At 39.9% G+C, this 21,683-nt stretch overlaps 1 protein-coding gene across 17 annotated transcripts in view; it reads right to left on the bottom strand.

The window, feature by feature from the left end:
- LTBP1 (latent transforming growth factor beta binding protein 1) overlaps nt 1-21,683 on the bottom strand; it is a 458,940-nt gene that overhangs the window by 209,198 nt on the left and 228,059 nt on the right. For all 17 annotated transcript variants that reach the window (XM_044925805.2, XM_025260861.3, XM_044925802.2 and 14 more), the window contains 2 exons: nt 12,455-12,679; nt 10,790-11,058 (listed from right to left, as the gene is read on the bottom strand). In XM_044925805.2, coding sequence (XP_044781740.2) covers nt 10,790-11,058; nt 12,455-12,679 — 494 coding nt within the window. The remainder of the gene's footprint in view (nt 1-10,789; nt 11,059-12,454; nt 12,680-21,683) is intronic.

The following is a 21,683-nucleotide window of genomic DNA, read 5'->3' as shown; positions in this document are numbered from 1 at the left end:
CCCAATCCCTCCAGCATCAGAGTCTTTTCCAATGAGTCAACTCTTCCTTCACATGAGGTGGCCAAAGTACTGGAGTTTCAGCTTTAGCATCATTCCTTCCAAAGAAAGCCCAGGGCTGATCTCCTTCAGAATGGACTGGTTGGATCTCCTTGCAGTCCAAGGGATTCTCAAGAGTCTTCTCCAACACCACAGTTCAAAAGCATCAATTCTTCGGCGCTCAGCCTTCTTCACAGTCCAACTCTCACATCCATACACGACCACTGGAAAAACCATAGCCTTGACTAGATGAACCTTTGTTGGCAAAGTAATATCTCTGCTTTTGAATATGCTATCTAGGTTGGTCATAACTTTTCTTCCAAGGAGTAAGCGTCTTTTAATTTCAGGGCTGCAGTCACCATCTGCAGTGATTTTGGAGCCCCAAAAAATAAAGTCTTACACTGTTTCCACTTCATTTTAGCATCTCAGTTCCAAGGGGTCAATGCAGACAAAGCCAAGAAGCAACATCAGACCCTAGAAATGCCAGCTGTGACTCTTCAAACATTTCTGTAATGTACAAGAGCCTAAACCAGCCATCAGTTCAAGCCATGATCTCTTAAAACCACTTCCAACATGCTCAGAATTGTCGTCTTCAAATGACCACAAAACCTTGCCATTTTGCTGATATCAGAAGTGAAATAACATGCATCTACTCGGAACTGCCCCATGATTATTTTCAATGCCTACTCCTCTGCAAAAACAAGAGTCTAATTAAAATAGGTATATTATTTCAGTGAGCCCTAGAGATATAAAATATGGAAATCTGATATTCTATGTCATGATAAAGGCATTTTCACTACCAATAAAATGAAAACCACCTGAGTGGACTGAAGAAGCATAAACGAGCTTGTCTATTAAACAAGTCAGGGTGAGTGAACACTCAAAACTGACAGCCCTTCTGGTGCCCAGAAGGTGTTGGCCGGGGTAAAGACGGGATGCTAGGCAGTAAGAAAGGTAACGTCTGGGTCATCACCCATTCTCTGAATTACTCTACTTCAGTTCTAAGAATCTATATTTTGATTATCCTAATGTCTCAGTCCTACATTCTCAATCCAAGTAAAACCAGCAGTTCTTCCTGCCGCTGGCAGAAGCCCAGTGACATGGAGACATGTTCTCTTTCACACGCAGTGTGTGTTTCCCCTTTGGATCGTATCCCTGGCTCTATTGATCTTTTTGACTCCAAGAAGAGGGCCCCTGCCTGAAGTCCATCTGGCAGAGGTGGCCAGAGCAAAAGCAGGTGACACGGCAAGGTCCAGGACCTCTCACGCAAGGTGTCATGTATATGACACCTTTGGTGACACTCTGCTGTTGACATAGGTAAGGTTTGGCAAAGATGAGCATTTCAGAGCCACTGGGGACAACCAGACTCCCTACCAGTCAGTTAAGCATTGCTTAGATTATGCCAAAGGGCTATTTGAGTATGACACTGAAGCAAATCTCAGATGGCATAGGAAGTGTCTGGTGGCTATGATTTATTCCACCTGAAGGAGGCCAAACTGCAGTAAATGCAACCAACACACTCTCACGGGGCTCTCTGCTTCTGGAGAAGGCAGAGGTATTTGGTAACTCTGGCCCTACCTTCCTTCATCATTGCCCAGCAGCACCTCTGAAAGAAGGTCAAGTTCACCCAGGAGAGCCCTGACCCCAAAAGCACGTTGCCTGGGGAAGTGGGGAAGAGGACCACATACACACCTGCCCCCGCTGTTGACCCAGCCTGGCTAACTCAGTCCACCTCACCACATAAGGATAACATAGAAGCGAGAGGCTGAAAGTCAACAGTAAAATGCTTTATATTAATAGTTGTTCCTTTTTGAAACTTCTCATCTATTTATGTAAGTTATGGACTCAGTTATGGAATTAACCAGTGTGAAAGTGTTACAACCATTCTGGCACCATCCTCCTATCAGGATAAAATTAGTATTTCATCCTCACTTCAGGCCTTACCCCAGTAATGCTCATCATCAGTGCAGAGGAGAGTCTGAAGAAATCAAAGAAGAGGTTTCTAAGCATATTTCATGTCCTAGATCCCTTAATTGAGCACTAAATTCCTTTCTCATCAATGAGAAGAGATTTTCAAAGTCTGAAGCCCATCAGTACGTCTACTGGGCTGGCCAAAAATTGTCTGGGTTTTTCTGTAACATCTTATATGTGCTGTGCTAAGTTGCTTCAGTCATGTCTGACTCTTTGTGACCCTACAGACTGTATCCCACTGGGCTCCTCTGTCCATGGGATTCTCTAGGCAAAAATACTGGAGTGGGTTGCTACACCTTCCTCCAGGGAATCTTCCCAACCCAGGAATTGAACCCGTGTCTTTTATATCTCTTGCATTGACAGGCAGGTTCTTTACCACTCATGCCACCTAAGAGGCTTATGGAAAAACCCAAACAAGCTTTTTGGCCAACCCAATACATCTCTACTTACCCATCTCTGTTTTTTCTGCTGTAGAGTCAACAGACAGCTCTATTTTTTCATTGGCTTCTATGTGGTAGAAACCAGGAAATATTTTTCTTCAAAGTCCTGAGACTTTTTAAAAAAGTACTTTCGGCCATGAAGTTAATATACTTTCCCACTTCAGTGCGCTCACACTTTCATGCTAGTTTCTCCATGATGCTTTTTTTTTTTTAAGCTTTCTTTTCTTTTTTAACAAAAGCAAGTGAATCTGTTTGGTCCTTCAGAAGTATGTGCATATCCCAGTGGTTTAGAACGTGAGAATGTTACTGAATTTATCTGCCAAAAAGACCAATCTTCAGTTAAAGAATCTCTTTCTCCAAAGGCCCATTGTTTCTATTTTCCTGTCCAACTTCTAGAACCTCTAAGGGGATCCCAAACTGTTTAATTTTTGCCCGAGGGCTTATTATTTATCTGACCAGCAATTAAAGGAAAGAAAGATTTTTTCCAGTGATATCAGGATTTCACATCAAGAAGTAGTCCTTTTCTTCCTAATACACATAAAAGCTTACTTTCTTCTATAGAATTTAGAGTGTTTCTTATGGTTTTTAAAATTAAACTTTCCTTATTTTTTTAATTGAAATACAGTTGCTATACAATATTATGTAAGTTACAAGTATACCGTATAGTGATTCACGATTTTTCAAGTTTATGCTCCATTTATAATTATTGTAAAATATTGGCTACATTCACCATGTTGTACAACATATCCTTATAACTTATTTTACACCTTATAGTTTGCACGTCTTGTACCCATGGAGCTTTTTTCCCAACAATATGGGGATTTTACGGTTGCCAACTATGAAAGTGAGTTTGAGTGTTATTTGATTATCTGTGCTAGAGTGCTGTACTAAAAATATCCTCTCTCTTCTGTTTACATCTACTTCAGGTTGTCTGGTATTTCTGTTCTCATTAACGCAAGCATTCATATGTGCAGGGTGCTAGTCTTTTGGCACTTGCAATAGGAAAGCCTTGAGGCACTTGAATTTTTGTCTCATCTTGTACGACTGTCTAATTAAGGGGCATGTTCCCACAATGAACAAAAAACACATGATTTCACAAAGCGGCAGTGGCACACCCAGCATGGAAGCCGGACTCCCAACCGTCCATCTCTCACAAGGTCTTTTCATACCATCTGGCATCATTCAGTTCAGTTCAGTTCAGTCGCTCAGTCGTGTCCGACTCTTTGCGACCCCATGAATCGCAGCATGCCAAGCCTCCCTGTCCAACACCAACTCCCGGAGTTCACCCAGACTCACGTCCATCGAGTCAGTGATGCCATCCAGCCATCTCCTCCTCTGTCGTCCCCTTCTCCTCCTGCCCCCAATCCCTCCCAGCATCAGAGTCTTTTCCAATGAGTCAACTCTTCGCATGAAGTGGCCAAAATACTGGAATTTCAGCTTCAGAATCATTCCCTCCAAAGAAATCCCAGAGCTGATCTCCTTCAGAATGAACTGGCTGGATCTCCTTGCAGTCCAAGGGACTCTCAAGAGTCTTCTCCAACACCACAGTTCAAAAGCATCAATTCTTCAGCACTCAGCCTTCTTCACAGTCCAACTCTCACATCCATACATGACCACAGGAAAAACCATAGCCTTGACTAGACAGACCTTTGTTGGCAAAGTAATGTCTCTGCTTTTGAATATGCTATCTAGGTCGGTCATAACTTTCCTTCCAAGGAGTAAGCGTCTTTTAATTTCATGGCTACAGTCACCATCTGCAGTGATTTTGGAGCCCAAAAAAATAAAGTCTGACACTGTTTCCACTGTTTCCCCATCTATTTCCCATGAAGTGATGGGACTGGATGCCATGATCTTCGTTTTCTGAATGTTGAGCTTTAAGCCAACTTTTTCACTCTCCTCTTTCACTTTCCTCAAGGGCTTTTGAGTTCCTCTTCACTTTCTGCCATAAGGGTGGTATCATCTGCATATCTGAGGTTATTGATATTTCTCCCAGCAATCTTGATTCCAGCTTGTGCTTCTTCCAGTCCAGTGTTTCTCATGATGTACTCTGCATAGAAGTTAAATAAGCAGGGTGACAATATACAGCCTTGACGTACTCCTTTTCCTATTTGGAACCAGTCTGTTGTTCCATGTCCAGTTCTAACTGTTGCTTCCTGACCTGCATACAGGTTTCTCAAGAGGCAGGTCAGGTGGTCTGGTATTCCCATCTCTTGAAGAATTTTCCACAGTTTATTGTGATCCACACAGTCAAAGGCTTTGGCATAGTCAATAAAGCAGAAATAGATGTTTTTCTGGAACTCTCTTGCTTTTTCCAGATCCAGTGGATGTTGGCAATTTGATCTCTGGTTCCTCTGCATTTTCTAAAACCGGCTTGAACATCAGGAAGTTCACGGTTCACATATTGCTGAAGCCTGGCTTGGAGAATTTTGAGCATTACTTTACTAGCATGTGAGATGAGTGCAATTGTGCGGTAGTTTGAGCATTCTTTGGCAGTGCCTTTCTTTGGGACTGGAATGAAAACTGACCTTTTCCAGTCCTGTGGCCACTGCTGAGTTTTCCAAATTTGTTGGCATATTGAGTGTAGCATTTTCACAGCCTCATCTTATCATTAGGTCACTGTAAATGTTTATTTCCAGTAATTGGGCAATACATAAGACATGTTTGAAACAACCAAAAACTCTGGATGCCAAATAAGTCTCCAACTTGGGTTACTGTTAAGAAAATTCATTTAGACTAAAGGACACCCTTGAACAATGGAAAAAATGTACCCATTCAATGACCTTATGGTGCAAAAATAGATTTGAGGGGCATTTTATGAAATTTGGCTTCTCCAGTATTCTTGTCTGGAGAATCCCCATGATTAGAGGAGACTAGTAGGCTACAGTCCATGGGGTCACAAAGAGTTGGATATGACTGAGTGACTAAGCACACATTAGAGATGAAAACTTGCTGGAAATGTTGAAATAACTATAACCACTAGAAATGTAATTCTAATTTAATCTATTGAGCAAAATATCAGAAATATTTTCAAATATTTATGGAGTACCAGTGCTTACTGTAGGGGCAACACAGATACCTATCTTTGCCAAAATTATGACTTTTCAACTATTTGAAACTTGATTTATTTAATTTTTTATTGGAGTATAATTGATTTTCAATATTGTGTTAGTTTCTGCTGTACAGAAAAGGGAATCAGCCATACATATACATATGTCCACTCTCTTCCAGACTCCATTCCCATATAGGTTCATTATAGAACACTGAATAAAGCTCCCTGTGCAATACAGTAGGTTATTATTAGTTATCTTTTATTTATTATAGTATACTTCAAACTTGATTTACATTCAGGAAACCAATTCCTCTTGGCCATCCTGTGCTTAGTTGCTCAGTTGTATCCAACTCTTTGCAGCCCCACTAACTGCAGCCAGCCAGGCACCTCTGTCCATGGGGATTCTCCAGGCAAGAATACTGGAGTGGGTTGCCATGCCCTTCTCTATGGGATCTTCCTAACCCAGGGATCAAACCCAGGTCTCCCGCATTGCAGGCAGATTCTTTACTGTCTGAGCCACCAGGGAGGCCCAAGAATACTAGAATGAGTAGCCTATCCCTTCCCCCGGGGATCTTCACAATCCAAGAATTGTACAGGGTCTCCTGCATTGCAGGTGGATTCTTTACTAGCTGAGCTACTGGGGAAGCCATGATCACCCTATATGTTCTATTAATTTCTGTTCTCTTAATACTTCAAGGTGAATTTAGTGATTCCTGTACCCAGCCTGATTCACATAGAAATCAACAGTCTATATAATCTTAAGAATAAATTATATTTTTGGACTCTGAAAGATGAAACATCACAATAGAAAGGTATTTTCCCCTTTATCTTGACACTCTCCATCAAGGTAAAAAACATTTTAGATATTTCTAATCACATTATTCCTATTCTTCCCACTTTATAATATAAAGACAAGTCCAAAAAATCTGTATTATTTATCTTTCATCACTAGGTCTATTCGCTAACCACTGAATTTTCTCCATTAATCCTCTCTCACTTCATCTCTAAAACAGCATTGGATTCCCTGACTGATATTCAAGAATACCTGATTCTTGACATCAATCAAAGATGGAACTGGTTAAAACAAAGATGTAGCTACTCATCTTTACCTCATAATCCTCCCCTGCAAGGGTCAATTAATCAATCAGACAGCACATTTATCTGATTTCTGAAGCCAGGAAGTTCAGAATAGTCCAGCTCATCACCATGTTTTTCTTCACAACAACCCATAATCAAATCCTGATGCTGGATCCTTCACAAAAGCCTCTGCATTCAACTCTTCATTTTCAAGTTGACTTCTTAGATTGGACTCTGATCATTTCACAACTGGACCAAGGCCAACTTCTCCTCCATGGCTTCCTCATGTCTACCATGTCCATATCCACTTCCATCTCATTCAAAAGTTGCAACTTTTAAAATTTTCTAGATATTCATTAAATGTACTAAACATAGGGCTTTTAAATTCATCTTAAAATTATATTATTCTATTTATAAGTCAAGAAAATGTTCACATTTTCTTTCTTTTTCTTATAAGGAATTTTCAAATATGCTGAGATAATTCAAAGAATAAAAACAGTAATCACTTGTATTTCTACCTCTGAATCAATAGCTGTTACAATTATGCTATATTTGTGTATAAAGGGCATTTGAAAGTAAATTACAGACATCATGGCATTCCTCACTCTAGAGTAAGGACACTGCCCTACATACCTCTAATACCATTATCATAGCTAAGAAAAGAATAGTTCCAAAATACCATCTAATATCCAGTCTATACTTAAACATCCTCAATTGTTCTTTAAATGTCTTTCAGAGCTGGGTGTTGATTTTTTTTTAAACCAAGATATGATTAAGGTTCATACATTAGATGTGCTGTTATCTTTCTAGTCTCTTTCTGGGGAAGTCAGTGTGTGTGTGTGTGTCTTTCTGGGGAAATGTGTGTGTGTGTGTGTTTAATGATATGAATGTTTTAAAGACACCAAGCAACAATTTATCAATCTTTTGATGTGATAGCTTTGGCTTGTTTCTTCTCCTTCAGTATTCCCTGTGAGGGTGGGTGGGTGGGTGGGTGGGTGTGTGTGTGTGTGTGTGTGTGTGTGGGTGTGTGTGTAATGATATGAATGCTTCAAAGAAACCAAGCAACAATTTATCAATCTTTTTGATGTGATAGTTTTGGCTTGTTTCTTCACCTTCAATATTCCCTGTAAGCTGAGGGTTAGGTGTAAAGGCTCAATTAGATTCTGCTATATATTTCTGGCAAGAATCCTTTTTAAGGTGTTGCTGTACATTTCATACTGTAGCCCATTAGGAGGCACATAATGTCACTTGTCCTGCTTTTAATGATTCTGAATTTGATCACTTGATCAAAGGGGTATCATGCTAGTTTTAATTTGACACCAAGTCATTTATTTTGCCTTAAACCTAAGGTTTAAAAGACTTTATATATGTACCAACATCTGCCAGGAACTCTAGTTTACTTCTCTGATCTCTTCTGATGCTTGTTTCTTACAGTGTTCTCTCTCCTCTGTTTAATTTCTCCCCTCTTCTTTGTGAGCTTAGTTTCCTAACCAATCATCCATTTTCCTCCACCATCCAAGCAGGTCCCGAAATTCTATTCTGTGAAAGTCTCATGCATTCGAATACACTGATCACAGTTCATGTTATATTTTCAACCTCAAGTTTACTGCTTCATTTTTAGAATGTGCTACAGAAACAAGAGTATTTTTACCAAATGTTGCATATGACTTCTAATGGCAATACATAAACATAGGTGCTTACTGATTATGACATTAAGTTCTCAGTAGGTGTAATCTACAGTGAATAAGAATCTTGCTACTGAGCAAAACACCAGTATTTATTTAAAATAAATAATAAAATTTTAAGTACTCGTTAGGGTTTTCTGCCATTCATTTAAAATCCACTTATACATCCCTCTGTAGCTGTATTTGCAAACCAACCATAGCAAGAAAGCACAAATATTTCCAAACACCTCTGCAGGATACATCTTATATACTATTGACTATTTTGCCATTAATTTTTTAATGCCTGGATCATCTTAATTGCACAAATTGGACAATCATAGGCATTCAACATTTCTCACCAATAGGAAAAAAATGTATTCTGAGAATATTTTGAAGCTGTGTATTACTGACTACACATGCAAAATGAATTAAGCATTGAGATCACTGTCTGGATCATTTAGATCAGAAGTCAGAGAAATATCCAGATAAGGCTGAGTCTGGATAGCCAGATGAGTCTGAATTATTTGGATAATTCGACCAACTATTCAATTCATGTGAACTGTATAATCCACCTTAGGCCTAAAAGTAAATAATTTGTTTATATTCTTTCCAGTGAGCAAGTGTCTGCCTACAATTACATGTACAAGAATAACACAGTCTGTTGACATCTCATTTTCTTGCTTTTTACCATCTGTGTTCCAGTTTGGAAACTAAGGAGAAAGATACTGGGCACAGAATTTTAAAAGGACCTGCTTTTTCCTCATGATCGACCTAAGCTGAAATGACTAAACAATGCAAATGACACCAAATTCATCCTCCTCCTCCAAGGCTTTTCTGGGGCAAATTGTGCGGTGCATGAGGCTTACTTCAGCCCCACTGCCCCTGAAAAAACTTGCCTTTGACACAGTAATCCAGTCTTTACTTCTAAGCTAAATGTAACTTGATGATATTCCTTCTGCAAAAAGCATGTTTAAACCTGGTCTTCAACTGAGGAAGAAAAAGTCCCCCTTTCAGCAGGCATTTCAGGCTCTACAGGCAGACCAAGGTTGAGTGGGAGATTAAACCGTCCCTGTCTTAGTGAAGTTACATGACAAAAGCAATCACCTGCTCTATTTTTACGTTTGACTCTCTCAATAGGTAAGCATTTTCTAAGCGAGTATTTTTATAGTTCTGTAACATTTGCAGAGCATGTCACTTTGCCTAGTCTAATTTTGACAAAGCTCCATACTCTTGTCTCCACTTTACAAATAAGGAAGCTGGTTCCTTGCCACCAAGTGCTGAGCCCATGGCTCTAACCAAGGTTTTATAACTCTACATGGCTCTTCTTTCCATTCTGGTCTACAAACCAATTTTGCTTCTTCCTCTAGGAGAAAAGGGTTTCCCTGGTGGCTCAGTAGTAAAGAATCCCTGGGTCAGGAAGATCCCTTGGAAAAGAAAATGACAACCTACCTCAATACCATGGACAGAGGAGCCAGTAGGCTACAGTCCATGGGGTCGCAAAAGAGTCGGACACGATAGCAACCAAACAACTAGAAGAAAGGAGATGACCTAACCATAGACTTGCCCGGCACCTAAAAGTGTTCTCCAGGTTCAAAAGAGAGAATGATTAATTCTATTATCAACATATATCACACACACAGACACATATAATTTTTTGAATATTCAGGTAACAGTAGATAAACAGATCTCACCTATTCTTCTCACAGGGGGTTAAAACCATAATAAGTGACAGGAGAAGAACCACAGAACAAAGCTATGTCATTATCACCTAATTCCAAAGCAGGAAGCACCAAGTAACTGTGGCAGAGGAACCAGTAATTTTCTGTTGCTTTTACCATGCACATTCAATGATGAGTTTTAAAGAAAATTCAACTTCTCTCTCACTTAACGATATATAGGCCTACAGTTACACATAAATGCAATATTTAAAATACACTTCAAACAACTTATACACTGCTATTCTATTTATATAGTTTTATAAGAAAATAAAAGATGACAAATTATTATTGTCTGATGGATTCAAAATGACTATATCCATTAACCAGCAAACTATTGCAAAAAGGCATGAAAATTTTCAAACATCTCTGTAGAATATATCTCATGTACCAAATCTCATGCCTGGCATATGCTTTAAATACAGATCACTGTAACTGAAAAACTACCAATGGGCAATCATGGATATCTTACAGCATTTCTGGAAGTTCAACACATACTATTATCTTAGAGGTACTTCCAAATATCTTACAATGCTTACAGTATCTTATATATCAGAGGTTGGCAAACTCTTTCTGTAAGTCTTTGCAGACGATATTTTAGGCATTTCAGATCATATGACCTCACTGAAAGTATATAATCCTTCTGTCAGTAGCATGAAAGCAGACATAGACAGTATGTAAATGATGGATCTGGCTGTATCCAATAGATCTTTATTTATAGTAACAGGCCCACAGGTTGCCAATTCCTTCTACAAAAACCTCATTTCATCAAGGCTGTCTTATTAAAAGAAACTATCTAGAACACATCACTAAAATGGGCTGGGCAGTGCTGCTCACCTGTGACCCAATGGTTTCCTGGAAGCACCGGCCCAGCTGGGTTTTAGCAGCCACCGGATACACGTGAGGAATGACTTGCTGGTATGAGGAATGGACCGTCTGGGTCTTCTGGACAGGAAGGCCTTGGTAAGGGACTTGGGACTGGCCTGGTTGAGCTTCTTTAACCTTCTGACCTGTTGGGCCATCAACTCTTGAAACCTGATGTATCTGGACCGAGGCCTCGGGAGGGTGCTTCACATGGATATTGACTATGTTAGGAGGAAATTTCACTAAAACAGATCGGGAAGAAAACTTATCAGCTGTAAATAATTAACATGCATGCCATGATGAAAGTAAATTTTCATGCTCATCAGCATGAAACTAAATTTTATACATACACATATACTTAAGTACATATATATTATGCTGTTGTTTTGTTGTTTAAGTAGTGCCAAATTCTTTTGTGGTCTCATGGACTGGAGCCCACCAGGTCCTCTGTCCATGGGATTTCCCAGACAAGAATACTGGAGTGGGTAGCCATTCCCTTCTCCAGGGAATCTTCCCACCCCAGGAATCAAACCCACGTCTCCTGCATTGCAGGCAGATTCTCTTTACCGCTAAGCCACCAGGAAAGCCCACATATATATTATATGTAGGATAAATAAAAGATTTATAGTGTGGATCTAGTTTTGCTGCACAGCCATTAAAACTCTTGAGAGTAAAAGGGGACACTCAAAAATTAAATCTGAATTTATATACTTTAAAGAATAAAACTACTTTTACAAAGCAAAATTTAAATCTCTCAGAATAATGGATTCATGAAACATTTTTTTCAGAAGAGCCAAAAAACTATGAAATTTGTGCTACTTGTGGTCATGCATTTTATTGAACAAAAGTAATTAAGACTCAAAAGTTAGATTATTTTCTAATTTCTCACAAAGTTTCCATCAGAGAGACTATAGGATTTATAACACAATTTCACAAAACATAGTTCTCTTACCCTTAAACCTGGTGTGTACATACTTTTGTGCTTCTTTTCACACACACAAAATATTTAAGTGTGACATTTTATATCAGTATTTTCTTTCTCTGCAGGTTTCACACAGAATTTTATCTTCTGATTCTAAGATTCAGGTTTTAAAGACTATAAGCCAGTAACACTTCTCTGACCCCTTTTTTAAAAATTGTGCATGTGTGAGAGGTGCCAGGCTGAAAAGAATGAATTAGTCATAGAATTTGAGCTCCAAGTGACCTAGTTTATCTTCCTCTACAGATGAATAAACTGAAGCCCAGGGAGGTTACAGATTGTTTAGAACTAAAACCAAGTGCTCTTTGACCACAAAATAGACTTGGTATTCAACAGCAGGTACCGTGTGATCTGCTAGATGATTAATGATCATCAGAGTCAGAACCCCATCCTGTTCCTCTTCCCCTTTCCCAGGTCCTGCCAGAAGAGCATGGTGTACGTTTATTAGCTCTTGGTCCTGTGTCACCAGAGAAAGATGGCCTCCATTTTCTCATTTCCTAGGTCCCATTCTCTATGGCTGAGAAAGCACTGTCGCCATATAACGGGGCCCATATTCTGTTCCAATGCCAACCCCTCAGGCACTTGGCTTCTGCATATATAGTTCTGGCATGTTAACAGAGTTCTGACGAATAGGCAAAATCAAAAAACAGTCAGCCTACCTTTTACTCCTTGCTGGCTGGTCATGGTCAGAGGCAAAGTATGTGTCGAGTGGACGACATGTGTTCCCAACGCCTTGCCTGACTGCTGGGAATGCTGATACACTTTAGGCAGGCTGGCCCCGTGGACTGGGATCTGACAGAGCTTCCCTGTGAAATTTGGAGGGCACTGGCATTTGTCCCTCGAACTGCACTGGCCTCCATTCATACATGGAAGATGGCAAATTACTATAACGGGAAAGAGAAAATGTGAAGAGTTGGTTAGTTTCTCAAAAGCTAAGTAACAATCAACCAATATAACACCCCCAAAGCACAGTCATTATATTACCAATGACTTTAGAAATGGTTAACAAAGGAGAACCTACACTGGGGACAAAAATACTTTTTTTTTCCCTATCTTTCTCTTTCCACCTTACGTAAGTCATTTAGCTCTCCAATTGCTTGTGGTTGTTCATCCACAATGCTGGAAAGAATTCATGGGGAAAAAAATCCATATATGTAAATATACATAGTTACTCAGGATATCTCTTACATTCTGTACTTTGTTTTCCTATTACTAGTTTATTTACTGTCTTTCTAGATTATAAACTCCTTGGGGGAAAGAAATGCCTGGTTTAATGACCTTTATATCCTCAGCAACTAAAATAATGTCCAGCACACAGTGGACATTAAATATTTCTTCCAAGAATAAACAAATGAGTGCTAAAAATAATATTTGTTGAGAATTTTCTCTACGTAAGGAACTGAACTAAGCACTACCCAGAATAAGGGAGTAGAATAGTTTGAATCCCGCTTTACAGGAATTTGCAATCCCATTAGGATAACAAGACCACAGTGAAACCTAGGAGTAGCAGAGTGATTAATAGTTGGCAATTTATTTAGAATACCAAAAGGTAAAAGGATGTGTCTGAGTGAAGAATTTTATGAAGAGTTTTAAATTCTGGCTAAATTCAGCTTATAGCCAACCTCTTTACGACTAACGAATTCTTCCCGTCAGCCTTTAAACCGAGCATATTTCCAGCAGCTTAAAAAATAAGTCTCTCAACTCCATTCTCTTTCAGCATCTACTCTGCTTCAATCCTCTCTTCCATGACCAAACTTTCCAAAAGAATTATCTGCTCACTTCTCTGCTCACTACTAGCTAGCCAGCACCAAGTTGTTTTTCCTTCTTTGTGTTTGTTCCCTTTTCCCATACCTCTCCTACACTGAAACTCCTCTTACTCAGGTCACTAATGGTCTCCACATTGCTAAATCCATTGGCTGGATTTCAGTCTTCCCTTAGCTTCTGTGACATCTCACCCACCTAGTTTGCTCTTTCCCCTTTGTCTACTGTCTCTTGCTATTCTTTGCAGACTCCACTCTTTCCTTATCCTTTAAACATAGATGTGCTTCAAGATTTGGTCTTAAAATCTTCTGCTTCACTAACCCTACACTTTCTGATTTCATCCTACCATATGATGATGTCACTCAAAACCATATTTCTGAGCCAAAGCTTTCTTCTGCGCTCCACACTGTCTACATCCTGTACATCTTCTATAGACATCTCAAACTTACAATGTCCCACTTGGAACAGGATCATCTTCCCTCTAACATCCCCCATTCACTGAGGGATGCTTAACAGAAATCTGAGGGTCTTCTCAAACCACTCAAATATCCAGTTCTCCAGGTCCTGCCTTCTAAACATTTATCAAATATGTCCACATCTTTCTCATCATAGAGATCCTATTTTCTCTGAAATGTCATTTCCTATAATTCAGCTACTTTGAATTTGATTCCTGAGTGGACAGGGCTCTCTCACCCCTCCTCATGTTTTATCTACCCTGCATCCTTGGCCTGGAACACTCTTTCCATTTACTTCCCAACACCCTCCCCGCTTGCCCACCTAACTCCTACTCACCTTTTAGATTCTGCTTAAACCTCACTTCCTGGAAGCACTTCCAGTTGCCCCTCATCTAGGTTTGGGCCTTTCCTCTGTGCCTCCATGGGCTCTCATTCACTGTTCATCATGCCCCTTGGCTTACTGCATTATAATCCTCTGACTTCGTTTCTGTATGTCCCATTCAACTAGAGCTCTGTGAGGTCAGGGACTTCAATGTTTTACCCCTAACATGTAGCTCAGCTTTTAGAAAAAATGCTGCAGCTCAAAAAAAAATTACTAGATGAAAGAATGAACAGATTTATGGCTACTACTTTGTCAAATACCATTCTAGGTACTACAGAAGAAAGTAAAAGCTAACTGGAGCTGTTAGATAATACATGATAACTAAAAATACACATCAACAAATAAGTAACACTAGAAAATATAAAATGCAAATTCTATGGAATTTCAGAGAAAAGTCATTTCTGGGAAGTCAAAATAGACTTTTCAGAAGAGCTCACTTGAAATAAGTCTTTGAAGCTGGGGATTCAGAAAAACAGAAAGGACTGCATCCCAGGAGGATGGTGTGTGAAAAGGCCAGAGGTAGGCAAATTTGGAAGATGAGAAAGCCTGTGTTGTTGAAACCCCAGATTCCTTGGGGAGAGGGGTCAGGTGATAAACTGGGAGATGTAGACTTAACTCTGAGAATGGGTAAAGGTCTGATAAAGAGTTTGGATTTTATTCTGTAATTAATAAATCATTTTGGAGACTTCAGGGAGAGAATTTTCCAGGAAGATTATCTTGTGATGGCATGTGGCATTAGCTGGAAAGGAGAGTGACCAAGTAGAGAAGTCAGATAGGAGAATATTAAAATAACTGAAAGACAACTTGAAAAACCCTTGGATTAGGATCACAGTAAAAAGAACTGATAGAAACATGAAGTAATATTATGATAGACAGGCAATCAGTAAAACGTGGAGATAGGACACAGGAAGTAAACAGAAGGTGAAGGAAGAGGTAAGACACTGAAGGAGAAAGAAAAGAACTGGAAAAAAATGACCAAGGTGACTGCCAAGAACTATGTCCAGGGTCTGACTATGGGACAGATAAAGTCAAAACCACCCATGCAAGATAGGGTCTGGAATACGCTTCCTCAAGTGTCTAATCTACACTGAGGTGCTGAGTAAGAAGAAGAGTCAAAGCTGACTCTGAGGTTGAGTCAAAGACTTCATAATTCCAAGTTCAATTCTAAATTGAATTTCTACTAAACAACAGCTTGCTGCTGGATGAGTTTAATGTGCATGCCTAGCCAAGATTTTCAGTCCATTCAGTTTAGTTCAGTCGCTCATTTGTATCCAACTCTTCACGACCTCATGGACTACAGCACGCCAGGCTTCCCTGTCCTTCCCTGTCCTCCTGGAGCCTACTCAAACTCATGTCCATCATGTTGGTGATGTCATCCAGCCATCTCATCCTCTGTTGCCCCCTTCTCCTCCTGCCTTCAATCTTTCCCAACATCAGGGTCTTTTCCAATGAATCAGTTCTTTGCATCAGGTGGCCAAAGTATTGGAGTTTCAGCTTCAGCATCAGTTCTCCCAGTGAATATTCAGGACTTATTTCCTTTAGAATTGGGTGGTTGGATCTCCTTGCAGTCCAAGGGACTCTCAAGGGTCTTCTCCAACACCACAGTTCAAAAGCATCAATTTTTTGGCACTCAGCTTTCTTTATAGTCCAACTCTCTCATCCATACATGAGTACTGGAAAAACCATAGCTTTGAATAGACGGACCTTTGTTGGTAAAGTAATGTCTCTGCTTTTTAATATGCTGCTAGGTTGGTCATAACTTTTCTTCCAAGGAGCAAGCATCTCAAATAATTTATCACTGGAATAGAAGCACACTTTATTTTGTATGGTCGATCCCTGGGTCAGGAAGATCCCCTGGAAGAAAACATGGCAACCCACTCCAATATTCTCACCTGGAGAATCCCATGGACAGAGAAACCTGGCAGACTACAGTCCATGGGGTCACAAAGAGTGGGACATGACTGAAGTGACTTAGCACAATATGCATGAATTTCAGTTAATACAGTTTAATTAAATAATACCAGTCTCCCAAAAACATGACCTGAACTTCATTTGCCACAATATTAACTAGGTAACTTCACTGCTATCTCCTTGGTCCACAAATCACTACATAAATAACAGATGTGTATCACGGCCAATAACCAGTCATATCACTCCTTCGGAGTCTGTTGGCAACTGATCCCGGCATATCTGTTATTCAGTTCATATATCCCCTCTCTCTTGAACCTCCCTCATACACGGACAGCAAAGCAGGTAGTTGAGTTGCCTCATCACTTCACAAGGACAAACTCACATGACATTTTACAGAAGTGTATAATCAAAATGGCCAAAAGAAAAAAAGTAGGCACAGCAAAGAAACAGGAAGTGGTAACACTGGAAATGAAACTGGAAAGTGGTTGTAATGTAGGATAAAGATGGTCCCAAAGAAATGACATTAAGGGAACTCAGATATTCCACAACTTCGAAAGCACAAAGGTGAGTTGTTGAAACCTGATTCAAACTTAGAAAGGTTCACTAACAGGTTCACTAAGGCAAAGAAAAGATACTCACTCCACATCATACAGTATATCAGAAGAAAGTGAAAATATTCAGGAGACTCTTAAGTTCTACTCAAAGAAATAAAACACTTTAATTCTCAGTGTTTCTAACACTTTAAATCATAGGGCACTTTGTAAATATTGCCTCTACTATTTTTTCCCCTTTCCCTATACATACATCACCTACAGTAAAAGAATTTTAATGTTTTGACAAAAAAAAAAAAATTAAGGCGATGGAACTAGTACTTTCCCCATTGATTATTAAGGTTGTTTTGCACAGTTATAGCTTCCATGGTCATTTTTATGGTGCTGCACCACCGTCCAAGAGGTCTACCTATCACCTTTACTAAAATACCATCTTTATTTTTTTTAACAAAGCTGATGTTTATTTCTAGTATCAATAGTAGATTTTGAAATCTAAAATTAATTTAATTAGCTTTGTTTAAATTTATTTTTAAACCTTGGAGATAGCTTCCACACAAACATTTCAAAAACAGTACCAGTCTAAGTGGATACAGCAACAATCCCAAAATAGAACTCCAATAACCCTGTGTCTCTCTGGTCATAAAAGAAACCACTTCTACTGACTTATTCCAACCAGTAACTGGCCACTATTTATAACCATTTATGAATGAGAAATAAAATACTTATTCTCCTGTTCCAGCATTTTCACAAAAATCTAAATTACAATCTAAAGTTCTTTGCCTCAATTCATTCACTGTGCGTTGAGTCCTTTGTGGCAGGTTGATCTTTTTAAAGCTAAATAGTCTTTTATGTCAAAGAAAACAAATTTAAAATCACCCTACAAAAGTTAAGGATTTGACTATGAATAGTTTCTTTCTGTTTCAAAAGTTCATGCCACTTTCAAAACATTGCCTGGTGATATATAGTCTGGGGTGCCACTGTTCTATAAAACGTTCTCAACACATGAAGAGGGAAAAGAGTAAGTTATCTTTAAGGCTGCCTTGAGAAGCCTGTGGTATGCTAGTTTTAAGTCTAGCTATGGCACATATATTTTAGAACACATAACTGGAAGGTGTAATATAGAATACTGGCTGAGAAATTTCATAACCTTGTGAGCTCGACATCTTTTGGCCATCACCATAATTCACTTCATTGCATCATACAGTCCCCTGGGACCTACCACAAATAACAAGAGGTATGTGTGCCTTTAGCCTGTTATTCCAAAGAGCGTGATTTCATGACAACCACTCCAAGCATCTCATGGTACGACTATAAAAGGTCACAATGAGCAAAAGGATCCAGGCTGGAAGAAAAAGTTGGAGGATTTAAATATGCCCAGCGTTTCGGTACATTCCACCATTCACAGTGGTCCATAAAACTAGCAGGCCTCAAAAACTAGGCTGAGAGGATAATATTCACAGTCTACGCCACAAATTGGAACTTAGTTTAAATGAAGAGGTACTGATCTGTATACAAATATGGACAAACTGAATTTTCTACACATTGGGGCTATAAAAAGCTAGACTCTCATTCTTCCCTGTTATCTTAGCTGACTATAAAAATATTTCAGCTGCTTGTCCCCAAAAAGCGCTCTAAGAATGTGCTTGACTTTCCTAAAGGCAACTCCCAGCAACACCCTGGCCCCTCTACCCACCCCCTCGCTTTGTGTGCCAGCAGACTGTTTCAAGTTATTGTGGTCAAGGCAGAGCAGAGCAAACAAACTCCCATCTAAAGGAAAACCTACATCTGTCGTTTTGTAGAAGAGACACACACATGATTTTGATTTGAAGAGCTACTTCCATTTTCCCACTTGTCTCTCATTAGGAGAATAATGTTCTCTTAAAGGCGTTCAACGTTTTGGTTGCTATCCCTTGCAAAGTGAAAAGAAAAGTAATAATATTTTTAGCAAGTTCAAGTTATCACTTTATCTCTCCTCTAAATATACCCACCTTGCTCTCTTTTAAAGGATACCCACAGATCCTATTCAGCCAGAAAGTAGGTTAATACTGTAGCCGTTTAAAGCTTTCAGATAACAAAATGTCAAATAATAAACACTACAGCAAACCATTGCTCATTTTTTTAAATGTATTTTTAATTGGAGGATAATTGCTTTACAATGTTGTGTTGGTTTCTGCCATACAACAATGCAAATCAGTGCCCCCCTCTTGAACCTCCCACCCTTCTAGGTTGTCACAGAGCACCAGGCGGAGCTCCCTTTCCACTGTCTGTCTATTTAACATATGCTAATGTATATGTTTCTGTGCTACTCTCTCAGGAAGCAAAAGTTAGAACTGGACATGGAACAACAGACTGGTTCCAAATAGGACATGGAGTACGTCAAGGCTGTATATCATCACCCTGCTTATTTAACTTATATGCAGAGTACATCATGAGAAATGCTGGGCTGGAAGAAACACAAGCTGGAATCAAGATTGCCGGGAGAAAATCTCAGATATGCAGATGACACCACCCTTATGGCAAAAAGTGAAGAGGAACTAAAAAGCCTCTTGATGAAAGTGAAAGAGGAGAGTGAAAAAGTTGGCTTAAAGCTCAACATTCAGAAAATGAAGATCATGGCATCCGGTCCCATCACTTCATGGCAAATAGATGGGGAAACAGTGGAAACAGAGTCAGACTTTATTTTGGGGGGCTGCAAAATCACTGCAGACGGTGATTGCAGCCATGAAATTAAAAGATGCTTACTCCTTGGAAGGAAAGTTATGACCAACCTAGACAGCATATTCAAAAGCAGAGATATTACTTTGCCAACAAAGGTCCCTCTAGTCAAGGCTATGGTTTTTCCAGTGGTCATGTATGGATGTGAGAGTTGGACTGTGAAGAAAGCTGAGTGCTGAAGAATTGATGCCTTTGAACTATGGTGTTGGAGAAGACTCTTGAGAGTCCCTTGGACTGCAGGGAGATCCAACCAGTCCATCCTAAAGGAGATCAGTCTGGGTGTTCATTGGAAGGACTGATGTTGAAGCTGAAACTCCAATACTTTGGCCACCTCATGCGAAGAGTTGACTCACTGACTGATGCTGGGAGGGATTGGGGGCAGGAGAAGAAGGGGACGACAGAGGATGAGATGGCTGGATGGCATCACCGACTCGATGGATGTGAGTTTGGGTGAACTCCAGGAGTTGGTGATGGACAGGGAGGCCTGGCATGCTGCTATTCATGGGGTCACAAAGAGTTGGACACGACTGAGCGACTGAACTGAACTGAATGTATATGTTTCTGTGCTATGCTCTCAATTGCCCCACTGTATCCACAAGACTGATCTCTATGTCTGTGTCACTATTCCTGCCCTGCAAATAAAACCACTGCTTATTTTAAGAACCTATCCCTCTTCTTAAAGACCTGCATGCTTCCCATTTAATTCAGTATGTATCACCCCAACTCCTACCCCCACTGCATCAAAAAATAAATAATACGACTGAAGCTGGAGGCCAAGATGGAGAGGTCACATCTCTCTGGAGTGAGAACAGAGGAGCTGTCCTACACATGAGCCAAGAAAGGAAGTACAGAAATTAGTAGGCATTTACTAAAATCTAAGTTTTTCTTTTTTTTTTTTGAATGCAGAGATTTACCATTGTTGTGTTCCAGAATTGCTTAGAGTCTATTCTTGATTATCTGTCTGGTAACTTAAACAGAGTCCCAGATGGAACCAACAAAACATCTGTGATCCAGGTTGTCTGGAACAACCTGTCCAAGGAGGTGACATTGCACCTAAACCCGAAAGAAGAAGAATCTAGTGATGTGAACACTGGTAGAAGGATGTTTGCAGAAGAAGAAATAACAGGAGGTAAGATCTTAAGGTGAGACAAGGTTTAGAAAGGCCCAGAAACTGAAGGAGGCAGATATGGTGGGAATGTCAAAGGAAAACAGAAAGTGAGAAAAGCTGGCTGGAGAGACAGAGCAGGGGTCGACTCTTCTTTCTTTCCACAAGGATATTTGCTGCTGTTGTTCAGTCGCTCAGTTGTGTCTGACTCTTAGCGACCCCATGGACTGCAGCATGCCAGGATTCCCTGTCCTTCACCATCTTCCATGTTTTGCTCAAACTCATGTCCATTGAGTCAGTGATGCCATCCAACCATCTCAATCTCTGTCATCTCCTTCTCCTCCTGCCTTTAATCTTTCCCAGCATCAGGGTCTTTTCTAATTAGTCAGCACTTCACATCAGGTGGCCAAAGTATTGGAGCTTCAGCTTCAGCACCAGTCCTTCCAATGAATATTCAGGATTGATTTCCTTTATAATTGACTGGTTTGATCTCCTTGCAGTCCAAGGGACTCTCAAGAGTCTTGTCTAACACCACAGTTCAAAAGCATCGATTCTTTGGTGCTCAACTTTCTTTATAGTCAACTCTCACATTGATATTTGACTACTGGAAAAACCATAGCTTTGATGATACAGACCTTTGTCGGTAAAGTAACGTCTCTGCTTTTTAATATGCTGTCTAGGTTTGTCATAGCTTTCTTCCAAGGAGCAAACGTCTTTTAATTTCATGGCTGCAGTCACCATCTGCAGTGATTTTGGAGCCCAAGAAAATATAGGGCTGCCTATAAAGCCTTCCCAGCAGTAAAAAGTCCATCTGCAATGCAGGAGCCGCAGGAGACATGGGTTCAATCTCTGCGTCAGGAAGATGCCCTGGAGGAAGGCATGGCAACCCATTCTAGTATTCTCACTTGGAGAATCCTCATAGACAGTGGAGCCTCACAGGCAACAGTCCATAGGGTCCTAAAGAGTCAGACATGACTGAAGTGACTTAACACACATAATAGCAGATAC

Source organism: Bubalus bubalis, chromosome 12 (assembly GCF_019923935.1).
Source record: "Bubalus bubalis isolate 160015118507 breed Murrah chromosome 12, NDDB_SH_1, whole genome shotgun sequence".
Taxonomy (NCBI): domain Eukaryota; kingdom Metazoa; phylum Chordata; class Mammalia; order Artiodactyla; family Bovidae; genus Bubalus; species Bubalus bubalis.
Note: the sequence above shows the minus strand (reverse complement) of the source record. Positions and strands in the feature narration are given on the sequence as shown.